General features: G+C 37.9%; 1 protein-coding gene across 1 annotated transcript; it reads right to left on the bottom strand.

Annotated features, from left to right (window-relative positions):
- Positions 1-1,293: 1,293 nt before the first annotated feature.
- proza (protein Z, vitamin K-dependent plasma glycoprotein a) lies at positions 1,294-10,421 on the bottom strand. Its single transcript, XM_062987248.1, has 9 exons — positions 10,313-10,421; positions 9,751-9,926; positions 9,606-9,630; positions 8,922-9,035; positions 7,694-7,822; positions 6,925-7,040; positions 3,806-3,923; positions 2,732-3,048; positions 1,294-2,270 (listed from the first exon to the last, which is right to left on the bottom strand). The coding sequence occupies exons 1-9, from the start codon at positions 10,386-10,388 to the stop codon at positions 2,061-2,063; spliced, it is 1,281 nt and encodes a 426-aa protein (XP_062843318.1). The 5' UTR covers positions 10,389-10,421; the 3' UTR covers positions 1,294-2,060.
- Positions 10,422-21,254: the final 10,833 nt, after the last annotated feature.

Below are 21,254 nucleotides of genomic sequence, written 5' to 3'. Positions count from 1 at the left end.
TTAGTTTATCGTACCAGTCCATAAGGCTCGGTTGAAGTACTGCTGACGACGCAGAGGCTGAGCGCACCGGTGGTGCACGTTCTTCTAAAGAAACTCAGTTTAGTGCAAAGCTGTTTCAGCATCCTTATTCTAATAACAAACTGGTGCTGATGTGGCAGGAGATCAAGGATTTCTTTATTTGTGAAACTGATACAAAAGTATAACTTTACCAAATCATGAACATCCCTCATTTTAACAAGAAGAGGTTGCTATGGCTGTAATATTTCTCGAAATCATTTCGACTTTAATCTCGAAATCATTTCGACTTTAATCTCGAAATCATTTCGACTTCATTCTCAAAATCGAAACTTATTAAAATATTAGTGGCCCTAATATGCCGTCTTACAATATAAACCATGCAGCATGTTAATTTTCTCTTTATGGTAATAAAGAGTACTGCAGCAAAACAATGAGTGTATTACACCAAAAATGTTTGTTCGATGTTGCATTTTATTATTTTGGCTTATAATCAATAAATATTTAAAAAAAATTCACTGTACTTTTTATGGGAAATGTTTTTTAGTGGTTGTCCCACATATTAAATAAATTAGGACAAAAATTCTGCTACAATGGGGCACACTGGCACTGGCACCCTGCCACATTACAGACATTCTGTTTGGCTACATCCAATGTAGCCTAGTAGCTTGAATTATGTAGTTATGTTGTTCCTAGTATTAAAATAAATTGGGCTGTATGTATTATGGTGTAGTGTGTAGAGTTACATTAATGATGTAATGAATTAATGAAAGAACTGAAATGCATTCAACCATAAAAAATACAAAAAAGATGACTAAGAACTAATGAGAAATGTTGTGACAAAGTCTTTAACAGTGTATTCAAAACCAATCTACCTCACCATTATTTACTCAGTACCATGTACTGACCAACACTTGTCTCTAGTCTTGTCTTCCTTTATTTATTTTAGGCATTCTTGTATTTATTGTAATGTTGTCTACCTGCACTGTACTGTACTGTACTGTACTGTCTTGCACTTTTTGTTCTATGTTGCACCTTGGACCTAGAGAAACGTTGTTTCGTTTCAAGATGTACTTGTATATATCTGAAATGACAATAAAACCTCTCTTGACTCTCTCTCTCTCTTGACTCTCAAAGCCTAATGTCCAAAATTCAGTTAGTAAAACATTAGCAAAACACATTTTGTAACATACAAATTGTATATGGAATACAAAAAAAAAACCTTTAAAGTGTTTGTTATAAGACATTTAGCCATAAACTTAACAGCACATTTGTAAATCTGGTTCTAGTTTATGGTTTATTGGTTACTTTTAGCCATGGGTGTAATATTAATGCAACATCATAATACCATTATTACTACATCTTCCAATAAACATCTGTCCATCTTAGTATGTTTAAATATGATAAAAGTAATACAACAAATACTGACATAGGAAAATCATTGCACTCAAATCCTTGTCAATGTTACAAATCCTTAGTTTCTGTCTAAATGCACTTTGATAATTAAATAAATTCAATGCATTTTTTACCCACTGTATTTTACACATAACCCTCACCATCACAGTAAATGGCTTAAAGATAAAAAGGTGAAGACCCCTGTGTCACAACCTAAATCTGATAGAATAGCTTTAGAAAGAAAAAAGTATAAACAGTGCAAGTGCAGTAAGATGATGACATGACAAACACAATATATCTTCCTCTTTGTTCATTATTCTTAACTTGCAAGCAATTGGTTATTAAGGAAGGACAAGGGTTAATACCAAAAGCTTTACAAACAAATCACAAAAAGCAAAGCATAGAAACGGTGGTATTGGAAGAGGTCACTTAGGGTAAGGGGTCATCTTTTATTTGCAACAGATTAATATTGTTTATAGTAATTTAAACATAACATTTATGTTTTATTTTTGGTCAATTCATATTTTTAAACAGTCTCAACACACAAAAATCAATCATGTGATTTTTATATGGACTAAATACCTGGAGAGAAAAAACATGCACTGCTGAATATGTTAAATGTAGGACAGCACAGTTTGATATATATATTTTTATAGAGAGTCCATTAGTGGTTTAATCCAGGGAAGAAAGCGAGACACCTTTTGAAGAACATAACCACTGGTGCAGTCCATTCCCTGAAACTGACTGACCACACCAGTAAGAAAGAAGACCTCTCTGTAAAGGGTGAGGACCGGGCTGCCGGGGCCGAAGACACAGTCTGCTTTTTGACGTGGCATGGTACAAGTCATCTTGTTGGTAATCTGAAAGTCAGAAAGAGATTAATCACATTTATGATCATTCAAATTATGCAAAAGTAAAGTATTAGAGTCTATAGTAATAGAGTCTACAGTAATAGAGTCTACAGTAATAGAGTCTACAGTAATAGAGTCTACAGTAATAGAGTCTACAGTATTAGAGTCATTCATTCATTCTTTGTCTGTTTTACCGTTGCCTCATCCTATTCAGGGACACAGTGGGTCCAGTTCACTGGCTAAAAGGTAGGAAATACCCTAGACAAGTCTGCAGTCCATCACAGGGCAAACACACACACACACACACTCATACCTAGCGGGACTTTTAGTATTTCCAATTAACCTAAAAGGACCCAGACCACTTCACCTGGGACCTTCTTGAACCCATGACCTTCTTGCTGTAAGGCGACAGTGCTACCACAGATGCCGCCCTGTGATGTCTTAAATGTTAAATAATCAAATCGTCTAACCTGGCCAGAGTGGCGCTCCATGCAGGTCTGCAGTTTGTTATAGGACAGGTGATTTAGCCTCAGGTTTCCCTGGAACTCGGGTGCATCCTTCCAGCCAGTCACCACACCCATGTAGTCACCTGACATCAGCACACTTTCAGCGAAATCTCTCTCAGGCAGACAGGCTGGCACCACCGTCTTCTTGAATACGATCTTGCCCTGAAGTTCCACCACAGCTAAGTCATTGTCTGGTTTACCCTCCATGAAAAGTGGATGTACATGCACCTGCTTCACATAGAGAACCTGCTCCCCGCTTTCATAGGATGGCAACCGCTTGCCTGTAGAAGGAAACAGAAAAAAGTGACGTTTAATATAGAACCATGGTGGTTTGAGAGTGGAAGACTTATAGTTGTGCAGGCTGTCTGAGACTCTTGTGTGTTTGTTAGGTGATTTAAGCAAAAGGCTTCAGTGTGTGACATTAAACTTTGGATCTCTTTTAAGGCCAAGGCTCTACGCTCAAGTCAAGTCACCAATGCCCACGAAGAGTCATATGGCATACAGAAAGTCACACAGGCACCACCAATTGTGCCTGTTGGACACCAGGCCAGGTCGACAGCATTGCTGAGATTGGAACTTGTGTATTAGACAGTTGTGCAATCTGAGCTTCCCAAATATTTGAGCCAAGAAACTAAAATGCATTACTGACACCAGCCGGTAGTCTAATTATAAATTAGTTCATACTATATACATTATGTTATCAAATTCAGAATGTTGTTCTGTATGTAAAGCACAGAAGTAGAGGCAGAAAAATACTATGATATGTCTCACTCCTCTCTAAAGGAGCATTAAAACAACAAAATAACAAAAAGAAATAAAATGTCAATGTTTATTATTTCTTACAAATACTATTGTGCCAAAGAAAACCACATAACCTATTTTTAACACAGTGTAGATTAAAACATATGTATGATTAGCTGTGTTAGCCTCAGCAAATAGACAGCAAACATTCCCTGACTGATTGACAACATTTAAAGTACGGACCACATTTTATTTTGTCTATGTGTGTTAATAATAAAAGAAACAGCCGTCACTCACCTACAGCAACCTGGAAGTCGTTGTGTTTACGTACACACTGTGCAGTGGTCAGAACCAGATTCTCTTTAATAATAACACCACTGCAAAACCCCTGGGATCCAGAGTTACGCAGCAAAGCCTTAAAGAATCATAAATGTAATTAATATAACAGAATTAACACATCATTTTATTTTAGTGGAATTTCAACATATGAATTTTTAACCACACAATCTCTCATAAGGCTGATTCTAGATAGATAAAAATGTTTTTGTAAGATAAGGCATCAGTGTAAAGTTATATATATTTATACAGTAGTGTTCAAAAAAATAGCAGTCCAACACCATTAACTTGATAAATCACTGTTTTAAGTAGAAGTGATATTTCTACATAGCAAAAAATTGACTTGAAAGTGTAGTAGAGTAATGAAAACAAAACAAACCCAACAATTAGGACATGCATGCCACTCATTCTGAGTAATCGAAGCATTGATTGAAAGGGGGTTGTTCAAAATAATAGCAGTGAGGAGTTCAATTGGTGAAGTCATTCATTCTGCAGAAGAATGGGTGTCAATTTTGGCCCTTATTTAAGGTAGGAGGGTGGCAAATGTTGCACAGGTTGGTCATAGCGCATTTCCTTCTGAAATACTGGGTAAAATGGGTTGTTCCAGACATTGTTCTGATGAACAGCATACTTTGATTAAAAAGTTGATTGTAGAGAGAAAAAACATACAGAGAAGTGCAGCAAACTATAGGCTGCTCAGCTAAAATGATCTCAAATGCCTTGAAGTGACAACCAAAACCTGAAAGATACGGAAGGAAGCGTGGAACTACTGTTCAAATGGATCGAAGACTAGCCAAAATAGCAAATACTCAGTCAATGATCACCTCCAGAAAGATCAAGGAACATCTGAAGTTCCCAGTGAGTACAGAAGATGATTAAGTGAAGCCAATTTACCAGCAAGAACTCCTTGCAAAGTTCCGTTGTTAAGAAAAAGACGTGTCCTGAATGGGTTAACATTTGCCAAGAACACATTGACTGGTCCAAAGACAAATGGCTGAACATTTTGTGGACTGGTGAAAGCAAAATTGTACTATTTGGGTCAAGTGGCCGTAGACAGTATGTCAGACGACCCCCAAGCACTGAATTCAAGCCAAAGTTCACTGTGAAGACAGTAAAGCATGGTGGTACAAAATGATGATATGAGGATGTTTCTCATACCATGGTGTTATGCCTATTTATCACATACGAGGGATCATGGATCAGTTTAAATATATCAGAATACTTGAGGAGATCATGTTGCCCTATGTCGAAGAAGAAATGTCCTTAAAATAGGTGTTTCAACATGACAATGACCCAAAACATCTTGATTACAGACAAACAAGATTGAGGTAATAGAGTGGCCAGCCCAATCCCCTGACTTCAATCCTATAGAGAACTTGTGTTCTGATATCTGAAACATGTTTTTTTGAGGCAAAACCCAAAAATGCAGAAGAAGAACTGTGGAATGTCGTCTAATCATCCTGGACTGGAATACCTGTTCAGAGGTGCCAGAAGTTGGTCGACTCCATGCAACACAGATCTCGGAAACAATTGTTCTGCCACTAAATATTAGTTCAGTCATTTAAAGTAAAGTGAAACCTCAAACATTTTTTCATGTTATAGATAAATTTTTTGAGTTTTTAAAGAAAAATGCTGGCACTGCTATTATTTTGAACAGCCTAATATTCATTTTTCTTAATTTTCTGTAAAGGATTAACACAAACTGGCTACATTTTGTTAATGTTTTGATTTAGAATTGAAAGTGTAGTATTTTCAGTGCATTTGCATTTATGGAAATAAAAGTTATTATAATGATTTTGTGCTTTATTCACTTTTTAAAAATCACTGCTATTTTTTTGAACACCACTGTATATACACCGAGTAGCCATAACATTAAAACCACCTCCTTGTTTCTACGCTCACTGTCCATGTTATCAGCTCCACTTACCATATAGAAGCACTTTGTAGTTCTACAATTACTGACTGTAGTCCATCTGTTTCTCTACATGCTTTGTTAGCCCCCTTTCAGGCTGTTCTTCAATGGTCAGGACTCTCCCAGGACCACTACAGAGCAGGTATTATTTAGATGGTGGATGATTCTCAGCACTGCAGTGACACTGACATGGTGGTGGTGTGTTAGTGTGTGTTGTGCTGGTATGAGTGGATAACACACAGCAGCGCTGCTGGAGTTTTTAAATACATTGTTCACTCACTGTCCACTCTATTAGACACTCCTACCTAGTTGGTCCACCTTGTAGATGTAAATTCAGAGACGATGGCTCATCTATTGCTGCTGTTTGAGTTGGTCATCTTTAGACCTTCATCAGTGGTCACAGGACACTGTCCATGGGGCGCTGTTGGCTGGATATTTTTGGTTGGTGGACTATTCTCAGTCCAGCAGTGAGAGTGAGGTGTTTAAAAACTCCATCAGCGCTGCTGTGTCTTATCCACTCATACCAGCACAACACACACTAACACACCACCACCATGTCAGTGTCACTGCAGTGCTGAGAATGATCCACCACCTAAACAATACCTACTCTGTAGTGGTCCTGGGAGAGTGCTGACCATTAAAGAACAGCATGAAAGGAGGCTAACAAAGTGAGTAAGTGTAGAAACAAGGAGGTGGTTTCAATGTTATGGCTGATCAGTGTATATACTGTAAGTAAATTATAAGTATTTACAATAGATAAATACATTGGATGTTCATTAAATAGCAAAAACACGTGGTTGAATATTTACCCCCACTATAAATTGTATCCTCTTATATTTACTACTTGTTATTCGTGGAAACAATATTCATATTGGTTAGGCTCTACGCTCTATAGTACAACAGTATGCTAAAATGTGGTTAACTGACTCTGTTCTAGCTTTTTTATGACAGTACTAGCTACAATTTATTAACTTTATTCAATTAAATTGTTTATTATTTATATGTTTTATAGCCATCCTGCTATCATATAATAGCACAAAGACACAGAAGCATTAGCAGATTGCCTTACCTTATCTCATCTTATCTTACCTTATTTAATATCATCTTACCTTATCTCATCTCACCTCATCTCATCTTATGTATGTTTGTTTGTTTTTAAGTTTTGTACCTGCCAGGGACATTCTTCATTGTTGCAGTTCAGTCCTTCATACTCTGAGCGGGTGTTGCTGGACTGTCTGCTGTCCCACTGCCGCAAACTGCTCACCTTTCCACAAGGAAACGTAACTGAGAAAAGTAACACAGTGACACTTTGCTTGAATCTCAGTAGGTTGTCCACAGACAATGAATGCTAGCTCATTACCACTGGGTTAACTCGCCAGTGGTTCTATTGGCCGATCGGACACCTACATACAGACATGAATGTCTGAGGGGGCAGTTGTGGTGGATTGGTGTCCTGTCTAGGGCATTGAGCCCAGTGATTCCAGGGAGACCGGAACCACAAAAGTATGGTCCACTTTAGGGGTGTTTGAAGTCATATTCTTCTTTAATGGATGAATATGGATATACCCCCTTGCCACTGTATAATTCTGATTACCAGTATTACAACATTCTGCAATTTGAGTAGCTGGTCTGTACCAGACACAAAATGCCTTTGTTATTCTTTGGCATCATTGAGCCTTTGTCGACCCAGCAGCCTGTTGGTACTGTGTGGTTTGTCCCTCCCGGCTGCCCTTGAGCATCCCAGAATCCTGGCTGTTTTGGATTTATTTTGAACCAGTCCACTAGCCATAACAATCTGGCCCTAATTAAAATCACTCCACCAATATCTGTTGCATTAAACATGTGTACAATGGGAAAACATCTGATATGTTGTTATTGTTATAAAACAGACTAAATCTTGTCAATGATTTCTTCCTCAACAAGCAAACAATACTCACCAGCAGGTACACACTTCTCTTTCTTTTCCAGTTTCCATCCTCGAGCACATGAGCACTCGTACGACTGGTAGCCAGGCTTACAGAACTGACTGCATCCCTTGTTTTTATCGATCACACACACAGTCTGATCTAAAATAGACACAAGTAACAATGAAAGACCAACTGAGAGAAAGAAGAAGATCAAACATCATGAAGCAGTAGTAGTTTGCTTATACAGTTTAAAACATATACCAAATAAACACAATACATTTAGTCTACTTAAAAGTAAACATACGTATATAGTATATGGACAAAAGTATTGAGACACATCTCTTAATCACTGAATTCAGTCCTATTGCAACAGGTTTATAAAATCAAGCACCCATGCTTGGCTTAGAATTGAAATATGTGTATTGTGTTTATTGTTATTGTACAGTGGCTGTGGGTGACTAATGGTGCTTATCAAATAACATTCATTCATTCATTTTCGTATCCACCTATCCATTTAGGGTGTGCTGGAGCTTATCCCAGCTTTTCAATGGGCGCAAGGCACACAGTAACACCCTGGACGGGACGCCAGTCCATCGCAGGGCAGACACACATACACATACCCATTCCCTTATAGTTCAATTCAGTGTCTCCAATGAACCTGACTGCATGTTTTTGGACTGTGGGAGGAAACCGGAGCACCCGGAGGAAACCCACGCAGACACGGGGAGAACATACAAACGCCGCACAGAAAGGACCCGGATCGCCGCACCTGGGGATCGAACCCAGGACCTTCTTGCTGTGAGGCGACAGTGCTACACACTAAGCCATGGTGCCGTTGTCAAATAACAGTTTTATTATTGTTATTTGTAAAAGCACAGGTTGTTCTAAAGAGCTTACTGAATACGGGCGTGGCAATATGCCTCACTAATAAGTAATCAGTATCAGTAATAGGATGCCTTAGTTGCAAGTCAGATCAAGCAGATTCTTCCCTCCTAGATATTCCACGATCAACCATAAGTCGTATTATTGAAAAGTGGAAGCATTTAAGAACCACAGCAACTCCACAACAGCCACAAATTTGCAGGCCACACAGGGTTACACAGCGGGGTCACAGAGTGCTCAGATGCATAGTGCATAAAAACATTTCATACAGTGGCTCAGTGGGTGGGACTGTCACCTCACAGCAAGAGACTATTTGAGGCTATAAGCTAAATGTTAAAACAAATGAGGGTGGTTTTATGAATGTTCTGTCTGATACCTGTCTCACAGTGCACTCCAGTGAATCCTGATTTACAGATGCAGTCATAACCTCCGACACTGTCTGAGCACATGGCTCCATTCTTGCAGGGTTGGTTTGCACACTGATCTCCATCTGTACACAAAATCACAAACATGTTACAATGAATCTGCACAACAGAAAATTCAAAACTCTAAATTCTAAAATTCTAACTGGTTGGGTGTAAAAACAATCATTTGGCCAAAAATAAACTGTACACATTTTGACATCCCAAATTCTGAAGTTATCTTTCTATCTATATATGTATTCAATCATCCACCGACCCACCCATCTATCTATATATCTATCTACCCATCCACCCATCTATCTATATATCTATCTACCCGATCTATCTATATACCCACCCATCTATCTATATATCTATCTACCCATCCACCCATCCACCCACCCACCCATCTATCTATATATCTATCTACCCATCCACCCACCCACCCATCTATCTATATATCTATCCACCCACCCACCAATCTATCTATATATCTATCTACCCATCCACCCACCCACCCATCTATCTATATATCTATCCACCCACCCACCCATCTATCTGTATATCTATCTACCCATCCATCCATCTATCTATCTACCCATCTATCCATCCATCTATCCATCAATCAATCTAAGTTCAGTATTTAACAGTCTCCTTACCAATGTACACAGACCAGAAGATATCCTGTTAAAAGAAAGAAAAGTATATATTAAATTTGAATATTAATATGTACTGTTTACATTTATATAAACTGATAAAGTATGATTGTTTTGAATTAGCTAGATACTTAAATCAGATACTCACAGTTTGGTAGGTATCTTGATAGACCTCTCGAGCTTCCTCATAGCTGCAGACCTCTTCCAGACACTCTCTCTCCAAATTAGCAGGAAGATTCTTCTCCTCATCCCCAGCATTTGCTCTCTTCTGACGACTAATCACTTCACTCGCTTCCTTCCGGTCCAGGAACACTGAGGCTGAAACTGGAGTAAGCAAGTGTAAAGTGATAAAGTTGTATCTTATTAGCATTAAAACTCAGACTTTCAGAAATACTACTAAAACACATACAGTTTACTTGAAAAAATACTAAAACAACAACAAAGGTTTAAATCTTTCAATCTTTCCAATTTCTCCAAATTTCTATTGTGGAGAAAATGTTAAGTATTTTTTGTCTGTGACTGAATGATTAAGGTGTACTGTTTCAAATGTTAAATTGGCTTAAACTGTTAAGCCAATTTAACATTTGAAAAAGTACATGTTAATCATTCAGTCACAAACAAAAAATACTTTTAAAGTAATCATTGAAGTCCCAATATATAACTGTATATCCTAACAACAACACAACAAAATAATTAATAAAGATCTGTACCTCTGCTGTCGGCCAGCCCAGCGGTCCCATAGCCCAGCAGGAAGGTCAGTAAAAGTGCTGTGTACAACCACACCATGGTAAGAAGATCTCTGATCCTGCTGCTACTGTGAATTCTCCTGTAACTAAAGATTAAAGTTCACAAACCTCAACCAGCTGTTTACATTAGCGAGCAGCCTTTGATCAGCTCAATATTGACCCTTTCTATAGAACTTTGCTGCTTTAACCATTTCTCTGTTACACTTCCATTTCACTCCTGTGTTTCACTTCTGGTCCATTTAAAGTGATCTCTGAACCCCAGGGCCCGAGGTGGTCTGGTTAATAATACTACATTTACATTTTTAGAATTTAGCAGACTTTTATCCTTTTATAGCAATTGAGGATTATGGGCGGCTGGCAGTGGTGGGGTTTGAACCAGCAACCTTCTGCTTACTATTCCAGTACCTTAACCGCTAGGCTACAACTGCCATACTACTTCTGGGGTCCAGTTTAAAAACTGAACATATCAGCCCTTGGGGCTTTGCAGCACTGGTCAATTTCTGAAACTAGAGATAATGGCAGATGTAAACCCACAAAATATAAATATTTTCATCTAGATACAGACTGTAATCAAGAATTAAAAAGATGTGGTTGATGTCATATGGTTAATGTTACAGGTTCAGTTGTTTCAGCAACACTGAAAAAGAGGTCAATATTTTCTGTAATTCAGTAAGCTAGCTTACACCAGGCAACACAGTTCTCCACATTCTACAGACGCAACAAATAAATGTTTTGGTCACAGTTTCTCTTTTATATTCTGGTTAGTCTTGTACTTTCCACACATTCCACACTTCATGTTTGGTTTTAATACACATTTAATAATGAAATATCTATTTAATACGTTTTAGTTCCTAGAGAAACCAGTTTGATATCAATAAGTTTGGTTTAAAGATAACTACAATTGAGTTTTTGTGATAATCCAGTAAATGTTCTTTTATTTACCTTTTATTAATGATTCCCCTGAATACTGTAGTAAACTTTTCCAGACTTGGCACAGTTTTTATGCTCAAAACTCTTCCTGATGCACCCTTCTATTTTTATCTGGGCATGGGACTGGCAAGCCCAGATAAAAAGCCAATCATGTCCATGCATTAGCCAATCATGTCCATGCAGACACCCAACCAGCAGATACGACAGCTCATATTCAAACCCTGGATCCCCAGCCCTAAGCTGTAGAGGGTTAGCATACTTTACAGCTGCACCATATATTAACCAAGAATTTAGATTTATTGACCATGTTGTTGGCTTCACTTTTTAAAAACTAAGATGCTTATTAAAAGAACAACAAAATTAGTTGTATAGGAAAAGACGGAAATTTACAATAAATTCTGTAGACATTTTGATACCTCACCAGTTTTTTGTTGTTGTTCACTCAAGAAAACAATTTAATTCAATATAAAGGACATTTTTCAATTGAAGATTCTTTGCCTATTCTCTGAAAGGCACTTGGGTGGAGCAACAGTCTAATACACTAAATACACCCAAGAGAGTTAGAACCTATGGGCCAAGTCAGGCACTTAGGACATCCAAAGAGGATGCCAAATGGGTTTTTTCAGGGTGCCAGTCTATTGCAAGGCATCACCCAATCCATGTTTGCATGCTTTTGAAAGGTGAGGAGCATGATGGAAAACCCACAAGCAGAAACACAACATGCCAGACCCCACAGACAGTGGAACAAACTAGTAAAACTTCATTGTTGTAATCATGTTGCATAATTAATTTCTGGACTGTAATGGTGCACTTGCAGTTTAAATAAACATGGTTCATTTTAAATAAAAGCCAATGGAAACGCTGTCAATATATCAGAAGAAAAAGACCTGCGTCATGTTGTAGTACTGCTGAACGAGTCGGCTCAATGTGTCGATTCTTCTGGTAATCAGTAAGAGTCAATCAAGAGTCTTTCAGCTTATCATTTAGATTCAGATACTTTAGCACTTAAAATGAATTATAGACTGACAAACTACAATAACATTTTACATTTCTCACTTGCCAACTGTATGGTTTAAAGGATTGTTAAATGGATTCATGAATAAACAAATCATTTACTGAATCAATGCACACATCAAAACCCCCTAAAGAAAGCTTAACTGATTTAATCATTGTCTGTTTTACAACAGCTTTATCCTGGTCAGGAAACACCCCAGACAGGTCACCAGTCCATCACAGGGCACACACACTTACACAAAGCAATATTTAATAGATCCAGTTGGATCCTCCTTGACTGCATGTCTTTGGACTCGTGGGAGAAAACTGGAGCACCCAGCGGAAACCCACACGGACACAGAGAAATAATGCATATTTCACACTGAGGGCACATTCCACCCGGCCGGGGAATTGAACAGCACTACCCACTGCGCCACTGTGCAGTCCCTATCATTATTATTATTCTTATTATTCTTATTATTCTTATTATTATTATTATTAGTTATTAGTTATTATTATTATTATTATTATTATTATTGTTGAATCTTGACATGCTATTGAACAGTTTCAGGGCCAACCATGCTTAAAAATAATAATAAATATATATAATATATTATATATAATAATAAATATATACATTACAAATCTAAGATTATTTGTGATGGTTTAGTTTGGTCTAGACTGGTCTAATAAATGACATAAGCATACATCCATAACCATACATACATCCAGTTTGTTTCAGCAAGTAAAGGAGTCGACTCTTCTAATATGAATCAAAGAGATGATTTATTCTTTTACCTACACTGCCCTCATATGGAGATTCATGGTACAACACAAATAAACAACACATCCTACCAGAACAGAACAGTATTTATAAAGATTATTATAATGATTATTATTATAATAATGATAATGAAGTATAATTCTAAAATGAAATAGTATGCTACAATACAACCAATTAAATCAAATATATAATGTTGCGTTATTTATAATTATGTAATTGTTATTGTATTGTATGCTATGTCTATAGTATACATAAGACATTATAATGCGGTTATGATTGTTTATAGATCTTTATATTTATCATACACTGAGATATGAGTTTATTATATTAATATAGTAGGTAGAGAAACGTTACGGTCGCTTTTAATGTAAAATATCATTGAGAGATCTCTTACCTTCTCAGTGTGCAGGATGAATTTATATCCTTGACGCAATTCCCAGTTGAATATCTCTGTTAACCAGTTTGGATTGTGATGTAGCCCATGTAGCAGCAGATTACTGGTAGAAGTGTCTCATATCAATGGCGCTCTTAGGAGATTACATTAGCCTTCATCCTCCTGATAAGTGCAGTGGCGTGTTTTCATCGCTAGATGGAGCAATAGAGTCATATTCGTATTATTATTATTATTATTGTTATTATTGTTGTTAATATAAATATTTTTGTTATTATTGTTGTTCTTGTTGTTATTTTTATTATTACTATTATTATTGTTGTTGTTTGTGTTATAATAATAATTATCATTATTTTATTATTATTATTATTACTATTATTATCATTATTATTAATATTGTTGTTATTCTTCTACTTCTTGTTTTGTTCTTGTTGTTTGTTATTATTAATATTGTGGTTATTATTATTATTATTTGTTATTATTATTATTGGTGTTACTGTTATTATTATTGGGCAATACCAATAGGGCAGTGGTAGCTCAGCAGTTAAGGTACTTCACTAATAATCAGAAGGTTGCTGGTTCAAGCCTCACCACCACCAAGTTGCCACTGTTGGGCCCCTGGGCAAGGCTTTCAACCATCAATTGCTCAAATTGTATTCAAATATAATTGTTAGTTACTTTGGAAAAAAAACATCTCCTAAATGTCATAAATGTTGTTGTTGTTTGTTATTATTATTATTATTATTATTATTATCATTATTGTTGTTGTTGTTGTTTGTATTGTTATTATTTTGTTATTATTTTTATTAATATTATTGTTGTTTGTATTTTTACTATTGTTGTTTTGTTGTTGTTCTTGATGTTGTTTGTTGTTGTTGTTTTTATTATTATTACTATTATTAATAAACTTTCCCTGGTACAGAAAGTCTGGTGGAGCACAATAAACTTTGTATGGGCAGTATCTGTGAAACTGCACACAAACCAACTAGCTCAATGAATCCAAACACAAACAATCTCATCAATAAAATCACAAATGCACAGAGGAGATATGGACCTTGATGTCTGATGCTACCTTATAGCGCCACGATCAGGCCAATTGGGTTTAGCTTGAGCGCTTGATCTTGGTTATTCTTGCCAAATAACTCAGTCTTCGTTTGATTTGATCACAAAAGTCTTGTCCAGAAGTCTTTTTCTTTGTGCGTGTGATCAACAAACTTTAAAGTAGATTCCATAGTATGAACAACTTTAAACAATCAACTGCAGGGTGAACTTGCAACAAAAGTATTTAATGTCATATGAAGGAGCTCATGTACTCACTCACATGTACATTATCAATTAAAATGATTAAAAATGTTTAATTTAGTATGATACCCAAGGCACCACTAAAAAGATGGCATAGTATTTTATTTAATGTTAAAGAAAATGTCCTGTGTACAACTGTAAAACATATTTCCTTTACAGAGAATAAAATGAATACTTGGGTTCAGGAGTATATGACTTTGTTTCATTGCTGTTCAGTCCTTAAATATAACATTAATCTGTTTGCACAGCTCGTATTATAAATTAAAACATAGAAAATGTAACCTAGTGAAGTAGTGCCTCAGCTCTGTACTAATTGGAAAATTAAAGTTTAGTCTTAAGTGAAAATCATCCATGCTTTTAAGGCATCAAATAACACTGTAATAATGTCCTGATGAGGATGGATTTAATGCTTGCTTACATCACACTTGTTGTATGCAGCTAAGCATTTTTTAACAGATCTAGTTTCATTTCCACATTGAAACTCACACACAATGCAAATGTTGTAGAGGAGAATTAACAGGGCTAAAAGTAAAAAAAGAGAAAATTCCATTTAAGGTTAAATAATTGTTGACTGGATTTGCTTGTAATGCTTCAGGATGGGCCAAGAGTGGACTATGTTTTTAAAGTATGCATTATACAGTGTATCACAAAAGTGAGTACACCCCTCACATTTCTGCAAATATTTCATTATATCTTTTCATGGGACAACACTATAGAAATAAAACTTGTATGTAACTTAGAGTAGTCAGTGTACAACTTGTATAGCAGTGTAGATTTACTGTCTTCTGAAAATAACTCAACACACAGCCATTAATGTCTAAATGGCTGGCAACATAAGTGAGTACACCCCACAGTGAACATGTCCAAATTGTGCCCAAAGTGTCAATATTTTGTGTGACCACCATTATTATCCAGCACTGCCTTAACCCTCCTGGGCATGGAATTCACCAGAGCTGCACAGGTTGCTACTGGAATCCTCTTCCACTCCTCCATGATGACATCACGGAGCTGGTGGATGTTAGACACCTTGAACTCCTCCACCTTCCACTTGAGGATGCGTCACAGGTGCTCAATTGGGTTTAGTCCATCACCTTTACCTTCAGCTTCCTCAGCAAGGCAGTTGTCATCTTGGAGGTTGTGTTTGGGGTCGTTATCCTGTTGGAAAACTGCCATGAGGCCCAGTTTTCGAAGGGAGGGGATCATGCTCTGTTTCAGAATGTCACAGTACATGTTGGAATTCATGTTTCCCTCAATGAACTGCAGCTCCCCAGTGCCAGCAACACTCATGCAGCCCAAGACCATGATGCTACCTCCACCATGCTTGACTGTAGGCAAGATACAGTTGTCTTGGTACTTCTCACCAGGGCGCCGCCACACATGCTGGACACCATCTGAGCCAAACAAGTTTATCTTGGTCTCGTCAGACCACAGGGCATTCCAGTAATCCATGTTCTTGGACTGCTTGTTTTCAGCAAACTGTTTACTGGCTTTCTTGTGCGTCATCTTCCTTCTGGGATGACGACCATGCAGACCGAGTTGATGCAGTGTGCGGTGTATTGTCTGAGCACTGACAGGCTGACCTCCCACGTCTTCAACCTCTGCAGCAATGCTAGCAGCACTCATGTGTCTATTTTTTAAAGCCAACCTCTGGATATGACGCCGAACACGTGGACTCAACTTCTTTGGTCGACCCTGGCGAAGCCTGTTCCGAGTGGAACCTGTCCTGGAAAACCGCTGTATGACCTTGGCCACCATGCTGTAGCTCAGTTTCAGGGTGTTAGCAATCTTCTTATAGCCCAGGCCATCTTTGTGGAGAGCAACAATTCTATTTCTCACATCCTCAGAGAGTTCTTTGCCATGAGGTGCCATGTTGAATATCCAGTGGCCAGTATGAGAGAATTGTACCCAAAACACCAAATTTAACAGCCCTGCTCCCCATTTACACCTGGGACCTTGACACATGACACCAGGGAGGGACAACGACACATTTGGGCACAATTTGGACATGTTCACTGTGGGGTGTACTCACTTATGTTGCCAGCTATTTAGACATTAATGGCTGTGTGTTGAGTTATTTTCAGAAGACAGTAAATCTACACTGCTATACAAGCTGTACACTGACTACTCTAAGTTATATCCAAGTTTCATGTCTATAGTGTTGTCTCATGAAAAGATATAATGAAATATTTGCAGAAATGTGAGGGGTGTACTCACTTTTGTGATACACTGTATATCAAAAACATTTCTGTTAATCATTAATAATTAACCAATAATTGTCAAGTGAATTACTGTTATATTAATGCTATACAGGTTTATTATTCATTTTAACTGACAGTTCATATTTAAATTAAAGGTTAAAACAGCAAATATAGCACATAGAGAGCATCAGAGAGATGAAGGTCTGGTGATAAACCAATTTCTAACATTCAGCATTTATGCACCAGTTCACCATGGCACGTGTTTACCTCAATACAGTGGTCATTTAAAGTTTTGGACCCCCACTGCACTTCACCACTGCATTTCAATAAACCTTTACACATTTAAGTCATTTAGATTATAATGTTTTTGGAGGTTTTTTTGCATTAATATCATTTCACTCCATGCATTTGTCAACAAGACAATGTAAAACCACATGCTGCACACATTACAAAACCATGTGCAATAAAGAATAGGATGAAATAACACCTGAAACACTAAATTGTATGGTTTCCTTAATGGCAAAACAGCTTTTACGTGTTGTGAGAAGGAATGGCGACATTACAAATGCTTTACTGTCCCAATTTTTTTTGGAATGTTTTGAAGGCCTGTAATCCAGGAATTCATGTATAATAACAAATGAAATAAAGGTTAGACAAAACATGAAATATCCTGGCTTTACCCTGTCTGCAATTAAATAAAAGTCATTGTCAGAAACAGTGTGATTTTTATTTGCATTTTCCATATGGTCCTAACTTTTTTCAGATTTTAGGTTGTATATTTATAAAATGTACATATTTCTTAATATTTGGATCTTCAGGCCAACCCTTTTCTTAACTGTGTTCTTTTTAAATGTTTATCATTTTCTTATACAGGTCCTTCTCAAAAAATTAGCATATTGTGATAGAGTTCATTATTTTCCATAATGTAATGATAAAAATTAAACTTTCATATATTTTAGATTCATTGCACACCAACTGAAATATTTCAGGTCTTTTATTGTTTTAATACTGATGATTTTGGCATACAGCTCATGAAAACCCAAAAAATTAGCATATTTCATCCGACCAATAAAAGAAAAGTGTTTTTAATACAAAAAAAGTCAACCTTCAAATAATTATGTTCAGTTATGCACTCAATACTTGGTCGGGAATCCTTTTGCAGAAATGACTGCTTCAATGCGGCGTGGCATGGAGGCAATCAGCCTGTGGCACTGCTGAGGTGTTATGGAGGCCCAGGATGCTTCGATAGCGGCCTTAAGCTCATCCAGAGTGTTGGGTCTTGTGTCTCTCAACTTTCTCTTCACAATATCCCACAGATTCTCTATGGGGTTCAGGTCAGGAGAGTTGGCAGGCCAATTGAGCACAGTAATACCATGGTCAGTAAACCATTCACCAGTGGTTTTGGCACTGTGAGCAGGTGCCAGGTCGTGCTGAAAAATGAAATCTTCATCTCCATAAAGCTTTTCAGCAGATGGAAGCATGAAGTGCTCCAAAATCTCCTGATAGCTAGCTGCATTGACCCTGCCCTTGATAAAAACACAGTGGACCAACACCAGCAGCTGACATGGCACCCCAGACCATCACTGACTGTGGGTACTTGACACTGGACTTCAGGCATTTTGGCATTTTCTTCTCCCCAGTCTTCCTCCAGACTCTGGCACCTTGATTTCCGAATGACATGCAAAATTTGCTTTCATCCGAAAACAGTACTTTGGACCACTGAGCAACAGTCCAGTGCTGCTGTTTCTGGTTCAAAAGTGGCTTGACCTGGGGAATGCGGCACCTGTAGCCCATTTCCTGCACACGCCTGTGCACGGTGGCTCTGGATGTTTCTACTCCAGACTCGGTCCACTGCTTCCGCAGGTCCCCCAAGGTCTGGAATCGGCCCTTCTCCACAATCTTCCTCAGGGTCCGGTCACCTTCTCGTTGTGCAGCGTTTCTGCCACACTTTTTCCTTCCCACAGACTTCCCACTGAGGTGCCTTGATACAGCACTCTGGGAACAGCCTATTCGTTCAGAAATTTCTTTCTGTGTCTTACCCTCTTGCTTGAGGGTGTCAATGATGGCCTTCTGGACAGCAGTCAGGTCGGCAGTCTTACCCATGATTGCAGTTTTGAGTAATGAACCAGGCTGGGAGTTTTTAAAAGCCTCAGGAATCTTTTGCAGGTGTTTAGAGTTAATTCGTTGATTCAGATGATTAGGTTAATAGCTCGTTTAGAGAACCTTTTCATGATATGCTAATTTTTTGAGATAGGAATTTTGGGTTTTCATGAGCTGTATGCCAAAATCATCAGTATTAAAACAATAAAAGACCTGAAATATTTCAGTTGGTGTGCAATGAATCTAAAATATATGAAAGTTTAATTTTTATCATTACATTATGGAAAATAATGAACTTTATCACAATATGCTAATTTTTTGAGAAGGACCTGTAGTACCCCAGTATACATTTACAGTATTTAGCAGACAATTTTATCCAAAGCTACTTACAACCATGCTGAAGATTCTAGTAATGGAAACTTGGCAGTGGTGGGGCTTGTGCCATTAACCTTCTAATTACTAGTCCAGTGCCTTAACTACTAGGCTCCCACTGACCTGTATAAGAAAGTTTTGGTAAACTAGTATCCTGTTCTTTTCTCAGTATTTAACAATATTAGAGTTATTTATTCATTTACCTTAATTTTGTTATACCTGGTATAAAGCCCGCTCTGTACCACGCAACCTCCGAGCCACTAGTCTTGCTCGAATTGGTCCTCCACCCAGGACTCAAGAAAGACTCTAGACAAGTGGTAGAACGAACTTCCTCTGTCTGTCCGAACATCTGAGTCTCTCACTGTCTTTAAAAAACGATTAAAAACCTTCATCACCTCCTTACTGAGCACTTAAGCTGACTTGTACTTACTTACTAATGCTCTTATTTATTTTATTTTATTAAAAAAAAACTTTGGTTCTAACAGGGTTTCAGCAGATTTATAGTCTTGAACTGTTGTTTACTTAAACTAGGTAAGGTAAGGTAATGTTTACTATGGAAGCACTTCTGTAAGTCACTCTGTATAAGAATGTCTGCTAAATGCCAAAAATGTAAATGTAAATAAAGATATTCTGATATTCTGATTCATTGTCTGTTTTCCCACCACTTTATCCTGGTCAGGGTTGCTGTTGTTGCAGTTCACTGGGCAAAAGGTAGGAAACATCCTGAGAAGGTTACCATTCCATCAGAGGGCAAACACAGCCACGCACACAGTCACACCTAGAGCAATTTTGTATCTTCAATTTACCTGACTGCATTTCTTTGGTTTGTGAAAGGAAATTGGAGGACTTGGAGGAAACCCACATGGACACTGGAAAAACATGCAAACTCCAACCAGAAAGAACCCAGATTTCCACCTGGAAACTGAACCCAGACCTTCTTGCTGTAAACTGAAGAATCTTGTGTAACCAGTAACTACCTGTTCTGTCATGAATGTGACCCCCTTACCCTTCCTCACAATTAATTGCTCTATGGTCTTAATGGTGGAGTCACTTAAGTTCCTGGGCACCACCTTATCCAGGGACCTAAAGTGGGAAAAGAACACGCTCTCCATCGCCAAGAGGGATCAGCAGAGAATGTTCTTCCAAGACAGCTGAGGAAATTCAACCTGCCCCAGAGTCTGCTGATCCAGTTCTACACAGCAATCGTCGAGTCCATCCTCACATCATCTACTACTATCTGGTTTGGTTCCTCAACATCACAAGAATGAGCCAAACTCCAGCGTATAATCAGGACAGCGGAGAGGATCATTGGATGTAGTCTGCCAACGCTTCAGGACATCTACAACAGCAGAGTGCTGAAGCGCGCCGGCAAAATTATAGCAGACCCCTGACATCCTGGACATCACCTTTTTCAAACTCTTCCATCTGGCAGGAGACTCAGGACAATAAAAACAAACACATCCAAACATGCTAACAGGTTTTTCCCCCAGAGCTGTAGCACTTCTTAACCACAGTTGCTCCCTTGGTTAATACTTATTTAACAGACCAGAAAGCACATGGATTGTTAACATGCTTCATGTCATACATGTGTATTATGTGTATAATTATGTGTATCACCTAAACAAATTCCTCGTGTGTGTAACATACCTGACGAAATAAAGTGATTCTGATTCTAAATATTTATAGTCTTTTTGGCCTTCCATAAGCTTGTCGGCGCTTTGTTTTGGTCTCAGGATGGGGGCGGAGTCTGGGCGTGTTTGGGGGAGGAGTCTGTGTGAATACTGCTCTGAGAGGGGCGTGGCTTAGATCTGGGCATTCCAGTGAACCTAAAGTTTT

Source organism: Trichomycterus rosablanca, chromosome 1 (assembly GCF_030014385.1).
Source record: "Trichomycterus rosablanca isolate fTriRos1 chromosome 1, fTriRos1.hap1, whole genome shotgun sequence".
Classification (NCBI taxonomy): Eukaryota; Metazoa; Chordata; class Actinopteri; order Siluriformes; family Trichomycteridae; genus Trichomycterus; species Trichomycterus rosablanca.
Note: the sequence above shows the minus strand (reverse complement) of the source record. Positions and strands in the feature narration are given on the sequence as shown.

Coding starts and splice junctions, on each gene's coding strand:
- proza (XM_062987248.1), bottom strand. CDS start 10,388: ATGGTGTGGTTGTACACAGCACTTTTACTGACCTTCCTGCTGGGCTAT. Junction 7,823..8,921: donor TGGAGTGCACTGTGAGACAG/GTATCAGACAGA, acceptor TGTCTATTTTAG/ATCAGACTGTGTGTGTGATC. Junction 7,041..7,693: donor AGAGAAGTGTGTACCTGCTG/GTGAGTATTGTT, acceptor TACTTTTCTCAG/TTACGTTTCCTTGTGGAAAG.